Consider the following 17,779-nt stretch of genomic DNA (forward strand, 5'->3'; position numbering starts at 1 on the left):
AGACAGAGTCTTGCTCTGTCACCAGGCTGGAGTGCAGTGGCGCAATCTCAGCTCACTGCAACCTCCACCTCCTGGGTTTAAGCGATTCTTCCGCCTCAGCCTCCCGAGTAGCTGGGACCACAGGCGCGTGCCACCACGCCCAGCTAATTTTTTTGTATTTTTAGTAGAGACGGGATTTCATCATGTTGGCCAGGATGGTCTCGATCTCTTGACCTAGTGATCCACCAGCCTCGGCCTCCCAAAGTGCTGGGATTACACGCGTGAGCCACTATGTCTGGCCTACTCTGTCTCTTCTAATCAGAGAATTTGAGTCATCCTGTTCCTGGTTGTGTCATCTTTACTTCAACCCTCAGGCCAAGGCTAAGTCAGTGGCCTTTTCTGTCTTGCTCCTGTGTTCCCATTGGTTCACAGCTACTGACAGCTTACTAGGCAATATTTCCTAGTCTTCGCTCTCAGAAATATCTGCATCATGTTTCATCTCACAGGCCTGAATATGCTGCACTTCTTTGCCTCCAGAAATGCCTGCTTGCTTTCTCAGCTTCTTCATTTCTTCCTTCCCCAGTTCTTTGGTTCTCAGCACTTTCCTTTCTGTCTTGCTGACCTTCTACATCTGAGTCTCTTTCTCACTACTGGAACCATCTTTAGATACAGTGGGAACCAGGATCCCCATAAATTGATGGGAGCTGTAATTCCCCAAATAAGTGACACTTCCATCTTCCACCCCAGTAAGGGAATTCTGATAACAGAGGAAACAGGGCTCTTGCAGCTGGTCTTTTGGCTTCTGACTTCATGGAGATGCCCTCAGAGTTCTCTGGTAGAGTGCAAGGACTCAAAGGGACTCCAGGGATAAACTGGAGCCAAGGAATACAAAGTGACCACCCCAAAATTACACTAGTTGACGGAAATCCCATTCTCTCCCTTCCCACTTCTCCCACTGGCTATCCTGACCCATACTGATGTCCCACATCATTTGGTCACCCCAGACCTTCCTAACATCAATTGGGCAATATAAGCAGAGTCATTTACAGAGTTTACAGGCCGTAACATACAACAAAGGTGAAATACAAAACATTGAGGTAAAGGATATTTTTCACAGGGGGCTGAGCCAAGACATTTGCCTTTAATCTGGGTCTTTTCTTTTTCTCGGCAAACAGGAAAACTGAAGAACATACAAGTTACCAATCACAGTCAACTATCTCGGAATAGGATCTGTGAGATCCATCTGACTTGTTCTGTGGAGGATCCAAATGACAACATCTCATTCAAATGGGAGGCCTTGGGAAAGACACTTCTAAGTGAGCCAAACCTCACTATCTCCTGGGACCCCAGGAATTCCAGTGAACAGGACTACACCTGCATAGCAGAGAATGCCGTCAGCAATTTATCCTTCTCTGTTTCTGCCCAGAAACTTTGTGGAGGTAACAGCCTGCCTCAGATCTGAGAGCCTTGAGCAGCCGTGGGATTTAGTGCATCCTCACACCCTACATAATTTCCAAAACAGTGGCCCAGTGGGAGGCAGAAAATGCTGCTGGGGGGGACGGATGCCCTCTGGAGCTCTGCATCTCTCAGTACTCCCAGAGGACTCACCTTCCTTCCTCCTCATTCCCCAATCCCTCCTCCAACACACTCAGAACCCAAGACCAAAGGCCTGGGAAGGCAGGGTTGCTTTCCCTCCCTGACTCCACTGGGTCCCACCCTCCCCTGCCTGCCACACAGGACTCCAACCCCAGAGCCTCTGGGTATAGACAAACCTACCCAGCCCCCAAAGATGGACTAGAAGAGGCTCCATGGAGGCTCCAAGAACAGTTGACCTCACTTGATGTGTCTCAATGTCATTTCTTTTTTCTCTTTTCAGATGTTGAAAATCAATATACAGATACCAATATGATTCTGGCTGTGATTCTTGGGGCAGGCATAGTCATCATATTAATCATCGTGCTATTACTTGTTTTGAAGAAAAGAAGAGCAGGTTTCCTTTCTTTCTGCTTGTCTCTTCTCCAAGGTTCCAGGGTTTGAGAGTTTGGAACCTCTGTTTCCCAAGGATCTTTTGTGGAGGACAGGAGGAGGGAAGGAGGCTGCAAACCCTGGCTCAGCTGGTCCACTGGGATGATCCCTGGGTGTGATCATGTACCTGCTAATATCCTAAGGGAAGTGACCTATTGAGAAAAGAAGGACCCTGCCTCAGGGCTGCCTGCTCTCCCTTTTGGGTCCCCTCCCACAATATCCCAATAACCATGGGGCTGGGGGTGAAATGCCTCTCCCACTGCTGTCACACAGTTCAATGTTTTTGTTTTATTTTTCAGGTTCCCTTCCTTTGTCTATTCAGCAAACACGTGGTCCCGGTGAGCATTCAGACTCTTAACTCTCTGTCATAAAGCAGGTGGGAAGAACCAAATGGAAGAGAAAAGGGGATAGCAGAGGGCTGGATAATGAGATAGGAGAGAGTCAGAATGCCATTACTCAGGCCACAAGGTGTGAGGGAAGATGAACTGTAATCATGGGTCCTATAGGGTTCACAGGCACAAGCATGCGAACCAGTCACTCACACAGTTTCTCTTGGTGATATCAGGTTTATTCACTACCCTGCTGATGGAGAAACTAAGTGCCAGTGAAAGGGATCCTCCCTTGTTATCCAGCAAGTCCGGGGCACAGGCAGGATTACAGCATCCGAGGCACAAAACCAAACTGCCTGACCGCATCACTGCTGTTCAGCCAGAGTTTGGACAATGAAGAGACACAGTGGAAAGAGAACACATGATAGAAACACAAACACGGGCTCTGGACTCAGAATAGCTTTGGGTCTCATTTCATGTGTGAGTGATGCATGACATCACTTGTGGAGGAAAAGGCATAAGGTTTGAAGTCAGAAGACATGCACTGAGTTCCTGTTCCATCACTTCCTGTGTCACTTTGCCCAAGTCAGCTAAGCCTTCTGAGCCTCCAGTTTCTCATCTCCAAAATAATCAAATCCACTACAGGGGACTCTGAAAAGCTCAATAATATCCCATATGTGAAATAACTGGCTCCATTATGTTTGCCAGCAAGTTGTCTCTAGCCCTTCCATAGGCAGTACCATGTGGTCCCAGGAGCTTCCTGACCCACATGTGCAGCCTGGGGGAGACTCTGAAGCTTTAGGGGACCACCATACTACCTCCTACCCCAAGAGATGTGGTTAGATATTGACCACATGATTGAGAAGGCCAACCCAGAACTCCAAAGACTATCAAGAATGAAAGATCCCTCAGGAAATGAAACGCCTCAAACACCTGCCTATCTGGGGACACCGTGTGCTCTGGGGAGGGCGAGGTCCTGGAATAGCAGTCCCAGAGTCCTTCTGCCACTGACTGTGCCTTCCTGTGTTAACAGCAGAGTCCGCGGGGAACACAGGCGATGCTTCAGTCTCTCCAGTGAACAACACTGTGTATGCTTCAGTCACTCATTCAACAAGGGTGAGTCCTTTCAGCTTTACGCCCCATTGTTGTCAGTTTTACAGCCATTGTTCACAAACTTGCCACCATAACCATCTGACTGATCAAATGACCACTGAGGGGAGGAGAAGACAGCGACAGGGGCTGCAAAGTTATGTGCTAGACCATTCTGGTGTCTGCCGTTCTCGCCCTTAAGGGAATCCTTGTTCATACCCTGCTTCACACTGTTCTCCAGCTGCTTGATGCCCCAGTAAGTCTTGTCCCTTCAGCTTAATTACAAGCTGCCTGAAAGTACAAATTATGTCTTCCTCTCTCTTCCCCTGTATCCTAGCATAATGATCAGTAAATACTTGCTGAATGGGTCAGGGCTCCACTAAGTTTGAAAGTTTCCTATGGATACAGTTCCACAGCAGAGGCCTGACTTCTCACTGTGGTTATAGGGGTCTTAGGGGGAGCTCAGAAGTAGTCCCTCAAGAGGGGAAGGGGGCACAGTAGAGGCCACTAAACCATAAGCAATGGTTCACTCCTCTCCACCCATCTAGCAACATAACAGGATGCTTTGATCAAGCATCAGTAACTCATCTGTCATGCATCAGCAACTTCCCACCACCCCTAAATAAAGGACCTGCAGGTGGCATGTCTCTAAATAATACTATACATTTTGAGAGGCTAGTTTTCATGTCTTCTGAAAAATAAGGCAGGAAAGCTCAGCATTTTCCAAATGATAGAAACAATGATCTAGCTAGAAGTCTTGGATTCCCTTCGATTATTTGCAAAGCATGCTCCTTGATGACAGGGAGCAAGAAGGGGTACTCTCAGTTGCTTAGACATATCTACTGCCTTTCCAAATTCCTCTTGAAGACAAGTCAGTTAAGTCTCCAACAAACCAAAAAACTAATTTTCCACAAATTTATTAGCTTTCTCTTTAACAAAAAGAAAAACAAAAGGTACTTTGGAGAGTTTCTGATTTTTTTTTTTTTTTTTGATGGAGTCTTGCTCTGTTGCCCAGCTGGAGTGCAGTGGCACGATCTCGGCTTACTGCAACCTCCGCTGCCCAGGTTCAAGCTATTCCCCTGCCTCAGCCTTCTGGGTAGCTGGGACTACAGGCATCCACCACCATGCCTAGCTAATTTTTTGTATTTTAGCAGAGACGGGGTTTCAACATGTTGGCCAGGATGGTCTCAATCTCCTGACGTTGTGATCCTCCTGCCTTCGCCTCCCAAAGTGGTGGGATTATAGGCATGAGCCACCGCACCCAGCTGACAATTTTTTTTTTTTTTTGAGACAGAGTCTCACTCTGTCACCCAGGCTGGAGTGCAATGGCACAATCACAGCTCACTGCAGCCTCAACCAGACTAATGTGATCCTTTTACTTCAGCTTCCCAAGTAGCTGAGACTACAAGCATCAAGATAATTTTTCTATTTTTTGTAGAGACAGGGTTTCACCATGTTGCCCAGGTTGGTCTCAGACTTCTGAGCTCAAGTGATCTGCCTGCCTCAGCCTCCCAAAGTGGTGGGATTACAGGCATAAGCCACTGTGCCCAGCCAAGATCTTGATAATTCTCTAAATACTTCTTAATTAATTTAAAGTGTCAAAATATTTGAGCAGGTTCTTGGAGGGGCGTAGGGACTTCTGCTATTATTTCTGGAATGTGCATTCCAGGCAGAGCCATTCTTAAGGCCAAATGTTCCTATTCCCCATGCTTGAGGAGACCCCAATGACATAACGATAAGGCAGTTAGAATTATAGCACAAGATGGAGCAGGCAAAATGGGCAGTTCCAGTTATAGCTAGCAAAAATTTGAGACACAACGTAAAATATAACTATGTGGTATATAAGTCTGTCCTTAAAAATGGAGGAAGGAAAGCAGAGTTGGACAAAGGACAAGAATGCTTCCTTCCCTCCATACAGCAAGGTTGCCTTTCTCTGGCTCTTGACCCACTGGTTTGCTGCCGTGTTGCTCATCTGCTTGGGGCTCAGGAAATGCCAGTAAACCTTCACAGGTCTGAAAGCTAGCGGTGTTTGGTCTCCCACTAAACATTCCCTGGCCTTCCTCTGGAAGAACTTTGACATATGCTCTTTTTGGTCATGCAGCCTTTCCTAAGAATATGTCTATGCATTTAGTCTCTTTGTCTCTGTGTAAGCCAAATTACCATGACTATTTTTACAGGAAATGGAAACCTCAACACCTGTAGAAAATAATCTTCTCACGATTTACTCCACAATTAATGATTCCAAAGAGGTAAGCCCATGATTGCTCCATGTTTTTATATTCTCACCTCTCTCCACAGACCTATGATTTTGCAAATAAAGTAAAAATAAAAGGGTCATTTTACAGATGCACAAATACCAACAGCATACAGAAGTCTTGGGACATCACCAAAACATATCCAAGAAGTTATTTCATACTAGGATCACCATGCCTAACTGAATTTTCAACCTACATGTTTTTTTTACATTTAATCCTACCCTATGCTCTCAATATCTCTACTATCTGCCTGTCACTAGTCTCCAATCCTCTCTCATAGCCATGAGGGGTGGGCTGAGGTTCCAGTTCCTATTAACCTACTTCATCTTCCTCTTTTTCCCACAGAGTAAACCCACTTCTTCCAGGGCAACTGCCTTTGACAATGTCATGTAAGCTGCTGAAAGGCCTCAAAGGAATTCAAGAATGACGCATCTTCTGATCCCATGGAAGAGAACAAAGAGCAGGAAGCTTGCTTTTCTGCCCGCCAACAGAATTTGAATATCTGGGATAGGATTATCATCTCCACTCCTTCGGATTTAAACCTGCTTACCCATGTCAAACACCTAAGGACAACATCACTTCCAGCAGGTGGCTCAGACGATATTTTCCAATTCACTTCAGACCAAAACATGCTAAAGATAACACACCAGCAGACTGACTCTCTCTTTGATAAATAAGCAAATGGAATTATGGTTGACAGAGAGTTTATAATCCAGAAGACAACCACTTCTCTCCTGTTAGAAAGCAGCAGGATTGTGACTTACTGAGAAATAATACAGTGTATTTGTTACATGTGTAGTCTCTGGAGTTGGATAGGCCCATGCTCATATGCTGATACAAGTTGAGCATCCCTGGTCTGAAATGCTTGGGACTAGAATTGTCTCAGATTTCCATTTTTTTTCAGATTTTGAAATATTTGCATTGTATTTACTGGTTGAGTATCCCAAATCCAAAAATCTGAAATTCAAAATCCTCCAATGAGCATTTCCCTTGAGTTTCATTCATGTGGGTGCTCAAAAAGTCTCAGATTCTGGAGCATTTCAGACATTGGATTTTTGGATATGGGATGCTCAACTTGTACAATACTTAATAGACGAATCTCCTGGGACATATTGCCTAACCTCGAGGAGCCTTAGTCTCACAGACAGAAAAAGGAAGAGGATGGTATCATATCAGCTCCATTGTTTGAGCCAATAATCTAAGTCATCCTTAACTCCAGCGTCTTTGTCACCAGGCCCTTTGGACTCTATCTCAAAAATATTTCTTGGACCTTCCACTTCTCCCCCAACTCCTTGACCACCATCCTGTATCACCACCTCTAACCTGGAATCCTACCTTAACCTCAGAACAATTCTTCTCACTTTTGTTTTTTGTCCCTCTCCAACCCACTCTCCACAAGACAGCCAGACTAATGTTTTTTTTTGTTTGTTTGTTTTGTTTTTTTTTTTGAGATGGAGTTTCGCTCTTGTTACCCAGGCTGGAGTGCAGTGGCGCAATCTTTTTTTGTTTTTTTTTTTGAGATGGAGTTTCGCTCTTGTTACCCAGGCTGGAGTGCAGTGGCGCAATCTCGGCTCACCGCAACCTCCGCCTCCTGGGTTCAGGCAATTCTCCTGCCTCAGCCTCCCGAGTAGCCGGGACTACAGGCACGCGCCACCATGCCCAGCTAATTTTTTGTATTTTTTTAATAGAGACGGGGTTTCACCATTTTGACCAGGATGGTCTCGATCTCTTGACCTCGTGATTCACCCGCCTCGGCCTCCCAAAGTGCTGGGATTANTCGGCTCACCGCAACCTCCGCCTCCTGGGTTCAGGCAATTCTCCTGCCTCAGCCTCCCGAGTAGCCGGGACTACAGGCACGCGCCACCATGCCCAGCTAATTTTTTGTATTTTTTTAATAGAGACGGGGTTTCACCATTTTGACCAGGATGGTCTCGATCTCTTGACCTCGTGATTCACCCGCCTCGGCCTCCCAAAGTGCTGGGATTACAGGCGTGAGCCACCACACCCGGCCCAGACTAATGTTTTTAATATAAATTGGATCCTTCAGTTGCTGTTTAAAACCCTGTAGGCTTCCCAATGCCCTCAGAATGAGATCCAGTTTCCATGGCCCTAGTTATTCTAGTCCAACTTCAGCCTCATCTAGCATTCCCCTTCCAACACCCTCTATGTAGCCTCCCTGATCTTCTCAGCTCTTCTATTAAAGGAAAAGTTCTTTATGTTAGTTATTTACATCTGTCTGCAGGCCCTTTGTCTGCATGCTGGGGTCCTCCTATTGTTTAGCTCTTAACTTAAATGTCACCTCCTAAGAGAGACCTTCCCAGATCACTCTATCTAAAATGAATCATCTAGGCTGGCAGCTGTGGCTCATGCCTATAATCCCAGCACTTTGGGAGGCCGAGGTCTGCAGATCACTTGAGGTCAGGAGTTCAAGACCAGCAGGCCAACTTGTTGAAACCTCATCTTTACTAAAAATACAAAAAAATTAGTCTGGCATAGTAGCGCATACCTAAAATCCCAGCTACTGGAGAGGCTAAGCCAGGAGAATCACTTGAACCTAGGAGGCAGAAGTTGCAGTGAGCCAAAATTGTGCCACTGTACTCCAGTCTGGGTGACAGAGCAAGACACTGTCTCAAAAAACATAAATAAATAAAATAAAACAAAATAAATAGATATTATTCTGTTATACCTTCTGTGTCATTTATCACATCCTTAAATATTTATTTTTATTTTTTTAATGTCTATTTCTCCCAGTATACCCTAAGCTCTTTAAGAACAAAGACAATGACTGTTTTGTTTATCACTGTAACCCTGGCATATCTAGCATATGGCAAGTGTTCAATAAATTTTTTTAATAAATAAATGAATACATAATGGATTTTTATTAAAATGAAATAAGACAATACACCTGGAGCCCTTAGCATAACTCTCAGCCACATAAAGGAGCTCAATAAATGTCAGTCAGCATTGTTGGTATTATGATATATTTAGTACAAATTAATAACAGTATAAATTAATTATTATAACTAAGTTATACAGAATCATCTCACAAACCTTCAGTACAACAAAACATTGTGACGGAGACCAGCTCTCAAGACCACAAGGTTCAAAGGGAAGGGGTTGGGGAGTTGGAGTGGGGAAGAACTGAAATAATGGCTGAAAACAATAAAAAAGAAAAACAAAGCTCGTCAAAGTTAATTAATCTCAAATACCAGCTCTCAATTACATTATTAGTCAGTGGAGTAGGGCAAGATAGAGAAGCTTAATCAGGAAGAAGGATGAGTTTCCAAGGAATAGATTCATGGAAACTTCAAAGAAAAGAGAAAAAAGAGGGTTACTGCCATGTCCGTGCAAGATGACCTGAAGCTCAGGGGAAATCTCACTGGGCAGGTAAGAGAATGCTTTCCTTTCAAGGGGATCAAATTTTGAAGACTTCCAAGGTTCTTCAGAGTGGGAGAAGGAATAATCTGTAAAGTTAGTGCAGGTAGAAAAATACTTGCAACATCTAGGGTGCCCAAAACCAGCAAGAAAATTAGGGGATATGTCATGGAATGCACTAGTAATTCATCTGGAGCGGGAAATCTACCAGAATCTACCCTTAGTCTGGACTGCCCTGGGGAGGATCAGAGACAAAACAAAACTAAGGGCATATCTATGGCTGTCTAAGAGGTGGGTAAGAAAATAACTCATAAGAAAAACTAAGCTCACGTGTCATTATAGACCAACTACTAAAGCATAGACTTCCTGACTCTTCTATTTCCTTCAATCTTTTCAACCTTCCCCCTTTCCATTATAAATATCACAGTCTATTCTCTTGGCTTCTGCAGCACTACATTCCCCTAGTTTTACTCCTTCCTTCCTAGCTGCTTCTTGGGCTCTTTGAAGATCCACTTCCTCCTCTGCAGCACAAGTAAAGACTAGAGCTGTCGCTTCTCAGCCTTTTGGCTAAAATCAAGTGTAAAGACGAGAGCTAAGGCTCACATGTGGGTCCCTTTCACTTCTACATCTATGCGCTCTTCTTATCTGATGCCAGCCATTCCTATTGCCTTAATGCCATTTATAAGCTAAAGGTTCCCAAACACATCTTTAGTCCTGACCTCCTGGTTTACCTCACTAACTGCCTACTTGGCATCTCCATTTGCATATCTGGTAGGCATATCAAAGTTTTTTAAAAAATCAAAACCCTTGGGCAGGTGCGGTGTCTCACACCTATAATCCCAGCACTTTAGAAGGTTAAGGCAAGTGGATCACTTTAGGTCAGGAGTTTGAGACCAGCCTGGTCAACATGATGGAACCCTGTCTCTACTAAAAACACAAAAATTAGCCAGGCGTGATGGCAGATGCATGTAATCTCAACTACTCAGGAGGCTGAGGCAGGAGAATCACTTGAACCCGGGAGGCAGAGGTTGCAGTAAACCAAGATCATGCCACTGCACTCCAGCCTGGGCTACAGAGTGAAATTCTGTCTTAAAAAAAAAAAAATCAAAACTCTTGATTTCTTTCATCAAGTCTTTTATTCTACTATGCTTTTTCATTTCAGTAAATGGTACCATTGTTGTGGGACACGGATTTGATCTTCTTCACAAAACTGAAAACTACTCAATATTCACCGTGTAATGAATCGTTTTTGTTTTCTTGTGAATTTAACCAACAAACGGATTTAATCAACAATAACCTAATCTATTGTTCTGAAGGTAAATACATTAAGAACTGGATGTCCCATTCCCAAAAGATAAAGTATGCCTTTTGCAAGCAGGGAAAAAATCATGCAATGCTTACAGAATTCCTACCAAAAAAACAAACTTTCTTTGCCCAGGAGGTAAGCTTGTTCTTTAATATTTTTCTTGTAGAATTGAGGAAATGGTAACCCTATTAAACTACTTTGATGAAGGTAAGAAGGCTATTATTGGCTGTCCTGGGAAGGTAATAAAAGGGAATAAAAATACTCTTCCCTCTCTGCCAGTCCCCAGTCATATCCACTGGGTGGCCACAAAGCCTTGGCATGGCCTACAAGACCCCTACTCACATCTCTACTCCTTCTTTCACAGCATTCCAGCCACACTGTTCTTTATTTGGCTCCTAGAATAATCCAGACTCTCCTTCCTGCTTCTGTGCCTTACGCATACTGGAACCACATCCCTACAAGGCAACGATTAGCTGGTGCTGCATAGCCTCTGTCCTATACTAAACGGGGCTTGCACTTCACATTTCACCCCCAGCCTGCCCTGCCTACTTCACTCACTTATGATACCTGCCTAGTACTGAAAATAGTTAAGTTTCCAACCTCTTACCTACACCATGAAGCTTTGCCCCACTTCATGTTGGTCAAAGGAGCACATTACTCCCAAAATAACAGTGTCTGATCTCCCTTGTCCACACCCCCTCCCACCCCCACCAACACCTGAACCCCGTGTGGCTTTAAGACACTTACCTGAAGCATTTAGAGTTTAGCCTCCCTCAGGGTCCACTGTATACGTTGATACGAAGAAACTGGCCACAGCTGGATGCAGAAAAGAGAGAAGGTTACCCTGTCCACGGTCATTGAATAGACATTTCACCCCGGGCTTCAAAGAATGGGCTGATAAGTGACTTCTCAAATAAGGAGGGAGCAAGTCTGACTCCCTGACTTTCCCCTTCCCAGAGGCGATCTAACCTGACCTTTTACTAGCAGACCTCTAGAATGAATGGCCATGTCCAGAGCTTTCACTTCCTCACCCTTAGCCCACTCTTTTGAAACTGCACTCTTGAAGGATACCAACCTCTAGAGGCAGGGATCTTTTCTCTGCATTCTGGTGCTCTCTGCAGCATTTGGCATTATAATTCCCCACCACCCCTGAGGTTTCCCTCCTTTTAATGCCAGTCACATCATCCTAGTTTTCTCTTTCTGACTCCTCCGTACCTCTCCCTAGCTTGGTTTCTCTTATTACTTAAGTCCCATAATTAGATTTGTTTCCCTAGGTTCTGCTGACTGGATATTTTCCTGGATGCCTCATAATTACCTTAAATTCTGTTTTTCATTCTCCCTTTGACTTCTAATGACCCAAGGAAAGTAGAACATCCCTTTCAAAGACCCTCTCAGGATCTGACAACAAGCCAAAACACAGGGTGAATTCATGGCAATTTAAGACACAAGGGGGAATTAATTCAAATATCTAACTTCTTAGCACAGAGATGTTCAAGGGAAAAGGGTGCGGGAAAGGAGCCTGCCTGTGATAGAGGGCAGAATGTGCCGTTTAAAAGGGCATAGTCAATATTATAATATTACATTTAGAAAGCAAAAAGTACCTATTAATGCATCCTACACATCATTTGTTTAATAACTAGTTATTATTTAGTCATTCACTTAGTAAGCATTTAACTGCCAACTGTGTGCCAGTTACTAAAAAAACACTGGGTATGTGACTTTGAACAAGATAAAAATGGCCTCCACCCTTAAGGAGATAACAGATCATAAGCATAAAGACAGTTTACAAATATATAAATGATATCATATATTTGTGTGTTCCTATTTGGATCTATTATAACACATATAACACATATCACAAGATATAATGACGTGTTATGAAAGATGGCTTCGGAGATCTTAGTCATGTCTTTGAAGATGTCAAGCTTTTACCAACTCAGGGTCTTAATGCTTGCTCCTCTCTCTCTGTGGAATTCTCTTCTTCCAAGTCCTAATCTAGCTAGCTTCCTCTCACCATTTGTATCTACACTATAATTTCATCTCTTCAAAGAGGCTTTCCCTGATTTTCCTACCTAAAATTGTTCCCTGTCTCCCCACCCCCATTCATTCTGTTCTGTTACCCTTTACCTTCTGAAAGCACTGATCTCTATTGGAAAATACATTATTTCTATACAGGTTTTGTTTTTGTTTTTGTTTTTGTTTTGTGCAGCTCCCTCACTAGACTCTAAGTTTAGTGAAAGCATGGATTGTGTCCCTTTTCATCACTGCTGTATTCCTATCACTCAAAATAATGCCTTATACAAAATACCGTGAATATTTGACTAATGAAGAAGTAGAGAACAGCAAGGAGAAGCCTATCTAAATAGGGTGACAAGGAAGGCTACTCTTAGGTAGTAAATTTTTCTCTCCTTTTTCTTTTGCTTTCATTTTTTAAATTTACAAATAATAATAAACTGCAACAATAACTTCTTACCTGGTGTGGGTACGCAAGAATAGAGTGATTCTCAACCTACAATGTGCTCTTCTAGAGAGCCATGGAAATGAGTGTCAGGATATGTCAATAAAGTGGATTGATACTCAACATCCAATCCATCTTCCTTAGATGTGCCTTCCTGTGTTGTAGAAACAGAACATCTAATAAACTATATTTCCTAGACCTTTATAAAGGTAGGACATTGCCTCTGTTTTTCTTCCTCAGCTTTTTGTAGTGCAGACATAGCCTTGAAGGAGGCAAAGATTTGGATTTAATCAGTGTTAGCATTTCAGAAATAGAATTCATTTTTCAGAAATAGAATCCATAGGCATTGGTGACTTGACTGCATGTGGGAGATGAGGAAGAGAGACTATGATGAGTTAAAAGTGTCTTAGTGATAGACTGAAATTCAAAAATGAAGAAGGAAGTTTGGGGAGGAAGACAACTAATTCAGTCTTGAATGAAGTTAAGCTGCCTGAAGGTCATCCAAGGGCTATTTGGTAGGCAGCCAGAAATATAAGATGGAAGCAACGGAGCATAATTGGGATTGGAGATACAGGTTTGGAAGCCACATTCGTTTGAGTGGAAGCTGAAGCCAAGAGATTGGTGAGATCACCCAGGAAGTGTGTGAAAAGAGAGGACATGTAGGGACCCCTAGGTTATTGCCACTGAGAAGCAGAATTCAAGAGATAACAAAAAAAAAAGAGAGGGGGTGGGTTGGGGTGGAAATTGACAGAGAAGTAAAAGGACCAATAGATCCCAGAGTCATAAAATCNAAAAAAAAAAAAAAAAAAAAAAAAAAAAAAAAAAAAAAAAAAAAAAAAAAAAAAAAATTCATAAAAGTGGAAGTGATGACAAATTCTATATAAAACTTAAGATCAATTTTTGGTAACTAGAAGGTCATGTGTGACCATAAGATGAGCAATTTTAACCTTGAATTTCATGCTGCAAGATAGTACCACCACTACTCTTCCTGTTGCAGTCATCTGTTAGTCTCAGGTCACTGCTTCCTTCCTTGAAGAGTTTAGCTTCCTCTTACATTCTTCAACACCACTACTTCATAATTCTTTACATGTAGGTGTTCCTTCCATTAGCCCAGCTTTTCAGATTCGTGACCTCCTCTCTTCCAATGATGCTGTCCTCCACCTGTTTTACTCCTTTAGCCTTTCAGCCCTGTACTTGCATAGTCATACCTGGTCCCAAAAACTATAAGCCTTCTATAATCTTAATTTCAAGCACCCCACTGTCTCTAATCACGACCTTATATCTTTCCATTTCATTCCCTCTTGTGCCCCAACTCCAACAGTCCTTTAACTTCCATCCCCTGGCCTATAGTCCATTGATGCAACCACTGTTTACTATCCCTCACACCCCTTGTGCCATAACTTTCCTTCTTACTCAGTTTAGATAATAGTCAATCTCACCACTTTATTTCATACAAAGCAGTTGACTCCGTTGTCCCTCAGCTTTATGTTGTAACTTCCAGGCCAAATAATAATAATAATAAATACTACTTAAATCCAACTGTTTGGCTCAATCATGCCTGAATTTGCACAACCAAAGATAGCTAGAGAAAAGCATACAACCACGTTGACTAGTCTTACTTAAAGTTATGAGCCATAATCTCAATGTTGACAGACAATTATACTTTATTTCCTTAGTTCATTCTCTCCCTCCCCAAGACAACTAGGAGATGAGGGCAGAGAAGTAATGAGAGCATGAACCTTCTAATATTTTTACCCCCATCCTCACTCCCAGTTTCCTTATTGATAAAATAGAAGCCATCTGAAGAATATTTCTATGCACTTCCACAATGACATTTACCACCTGCCTACATCTATATCCTACTCTATGTTCTCTTCTATTACTATGGATGAATTCACTGTGCTTCTAGCAAAGGACAATTGCTCTACCGGAACCCATCTCTTCTCACCTACTTAAGGACATCACTCCAGCAATTCTCCCCTTTCCCTCCGTGCTTTAACAAAATTCCCTCCTTACTGGATCTTTCCCATCAAGTTACAAACATGTTTTTATTTCTGTCATCTAACAAACAAAACGAAATTTTCTTGAACCCACTTCTCTCTCTAGCTACTGCCCCATTTTCCTCTGCCATTTACAGAAAAACGCGTATTTCTTTCCTCCGACTATTTTGACCCATTGAAATACTCAATCCTCAACTTAACTGACCTATCAGCAACAGTTGATATGGTCAATCCCTTCCTTTCAGAAACATGTCTTCAGTCATCTTCTCAGACAGCACACTCTTCTAATTTTCGTCCTACAGAGTGGCCATTCCTTAATTCCTTTGCTGGTTCATTCTCATCATCCCTACCTTTTAACACCAGGTTGCTCCAGGGCTCAGTTCTCAAAGCGTTTCTCTTTTCTTTTTATTTTCATTCCAGTGATGAACGCATCTAGCCTCATGAATTTAAATACCATCTACAGGACTATGATTTTCAAATTTATATCTCTAGTCCCACTTAACCACTAAACTCCATTCTTTATCCAGCTGCCTCAAGACTTCCACATTTGATTGTCTAATCAATAGCTCATATTTAACTGGTCCAAACCTGACCTCCTAATCTTCCCCCAAATCTGTTTTTCCCACAGTAGTCCTCAGCTCAGTAAATTTCAACTCTATCATTCCAGTGACTCAGGCCAAAACTCTTTGAGTTCTCCTTTTTCTCAGAACCCCACATCAAATCTGCCATCATATGCTGCTGGTTCTCCAACAACATGTACTCATGACTAGCTGTGTGACTGTCGCTACCCTTGACCAGATCACCACCATCATCTCTCACCTAAGTTATTGCAATAGACTCCTAATCTGGTTGCCCTGATTTCTATTTTGCTCTTTTCAATCTATATTCAACACAAAGCGATCCTTTTAAAACTTCAGTCAGAGTATATTACTTCTTTGCTGAAACCCCATAGTGGCTTTTCATCTCACTCTTAGTCGAAGTTATGATCACATAAGGCATATAAGGCCTTACATGATTTGACTTTCACTCTCCCACTGCTTCTCTGACTTCATTTTCTAATAATTTTTCCTGCACTCTCTCAGCTCCAGCCACGCTGGCTTCCTTGCTGTTCTTTGAACTTGATGAAGACACTCCTACCTCAGGGACTTTGCACATGCTATTTCCATTCCCTGAAACGTTGTTCTTCCAAATATTTATGTGATTCATCCCTCTACCTCTTTTAGGTCTTAATGAAAGATATGGTTGAAGCTAGAGATACAGACTTGGGAACAATTTTTGTTTGGGTGGCCGCTGAAGCCCTGGTATTGGTAAGAGCTTGCAAGGAGTATATGTTTAATGAAAAGAAAAGATGATCACACACAGAGCCCTGGGCAACACTACTGATGATAAGAATACAAACAGAAGAAAAAAAAAAAAAAATAATAGAGAGGGGAACAAAAAATTCCTACTATCACGAAATTTAAGGCAGAAGAGAGTTACAAGAAATAGGAAATGTGTAACTAATTCTACAGAAAACTTAAGTAACATGTGCGTTTTGTGAGTAGGAAATCATCAGGGACCTTCCATTCACACGGTAGAGTTGAAGCCAGTAAACAATGAGTTGAGAAATGACTAGAAGAAATGGAAGTAGAGACTGAAAATGAAAATTATTATTTTGAGAGTTTGGTTTGGTACAGAAAGAGAAAATCAACTGTTAGCTAGGAGGTGAATATAAGTACATGAGAAGGAAGATTTTTGTTCTTTTGGGATTCTTTTTGACTTTCAGGGTGAAAAAAAACAGTTTGAATGTATTTATAGACTGAAAGATAGGAAATAGAAGAGGGAGAAGCAAAAGATTCAGGAGAGGAAAGGAATAATTGATGCAGCAAGGTTCTGCAAGGAGGCTTCAATAAGCATTTAACAAATATTTATGGTGTGCCTACTACCACACGATGACAAGTGTTGGCATAAAATAATGAGTGAAATAAACATCAGGTAATTTGCAGCACAGTGAATGTGGGTGAGGTTAAGACCACAACTGTAGATTCTAGTCTAAAAACTGAAAGGAAACAAAGAAAAGAGAAAGGTTGATTATAGGAAATTGAGAAACTTTGTATGTGATCGTCTCAATTTCCTTCGAAAAGCAAGGGACTGCAATCTGTTGAGGGTAAAGAGGATCTGACAAGGGGACTTAAAAAAGGTACGATGTGTTAAAGGTTTGCAATAGCAAAGGGAATAGGAGAGGCGGCTCGTGAAAACAAAATATAAAGAACTAACAGTTCTGACTGCCTTAGTGCCATTAATTTGTAAAAGTTCCATTATTTACAATTTTGTGGGTTCTATCCAATAACACTCAGAATTCAAATACAGAATGATCTGTAAAGCTAGCAGGTCGTCGGTTGTTTGCAGGGCAGGTGAAAAAGTAAAATATACTACTGGAATCCAGAGAAAATCCAAGTTTTCAACTTGAGTTTGTCCATTTCCAACTCTTCTTTCCTTTGCCTACTTCTAATACAGAGACAATAAAGGCTAAACAAACACTATTTCCTAGCTCCCGTGCAGTTGAGTAAGCCATGGGACACTCTTCTGGCCAGTGAAACATAAAGAGAAGTCTGCAAATATGGCCTCTTGGCTTCTTTTTTCCTTCTGCCTAGGGCACCTAGAGAAGCAGCAGCCACTTGGTAATGAGTAGGACAAAATCCACATATGAAGTGGCAGAGCAGACACACAGAAAGCACGTGGATTCCTGACGGTGCTGCTGAGCTGCTGCATTCGCTCTGGACTGCCCTACTTCAGACTTTACCACGTGGAGCAAATAAACTCTTATTTACAGAAGACATGGTTTTTGTGTTTTCTGGTGATTTGCAACCAAACACATTCATAACTGAAATGGAGGTCCAGGCTAAGAGTGTTAGTCACAATGCTTTTGGTTGTTAAAAAACAAAAATGTTATAAAGTAGTATAAGAAAAAAAGCAGAGAAAGA

The 17,779-nt window shown here is 42.3% G+C and overlaps 1 protein-coding gene across 3 annotated transcripts in view; it reads left to right on the forward strand.

Annotated features, from left to right (window-relative positions):
- Nucleotides 1–7,170, forward strand: part of SLAMF6 (SLAM family member 6) — a 24,116-nt gene extending 16,946 nt beyond the window's left edge. The window contains exons 3-8 of one of the 3 annotated variants that reach the window (XM_017503598.2): nucleotides 1,155–1,418; nucleotides 1,856–1,969; nucleotides 2,304–2,342; nucleotides 3,367–3,449; nucleotides 5,600–5,671; nucleotides 6,023–7,170. In XM_017503598.2, the coding sequence (XP_017359087.1) occupies nucleotides 1,155–1,418; nucleotides 1,856–1,969; nucleotides 2,304–2,342; nucleotides 3,367–3,449; nucleotides 5,600–5,671; nucleotides 6,023–6,070 (620 nt within the window). In that variant the 3' untranslated portion in view covers nucleotides 6,071–7,170. The other 2 variants (XM_037729613.1, XM_037729614.1) reach the window with 2 other exon arrangements.
- Nucleotides 7,171–17,779: the final 10,609 nt, after the last annotated feature.

Source organism: Cebus imitator, unplaced genomic scaffold, assembly GCF_001604975.1.
Source record: "Cebus imitator isolate Cc_AM_T3 unplaced genomic scaffold, Cebus_imitator-1.0 Scaffold313, whole genome shotgun sequence".
Classification (NCBI taxonomy): Eukaryota; Metazoa; Chordata; class Mammalia; order Primates; family Cebidae; genus Cebus; species Cebus imitator.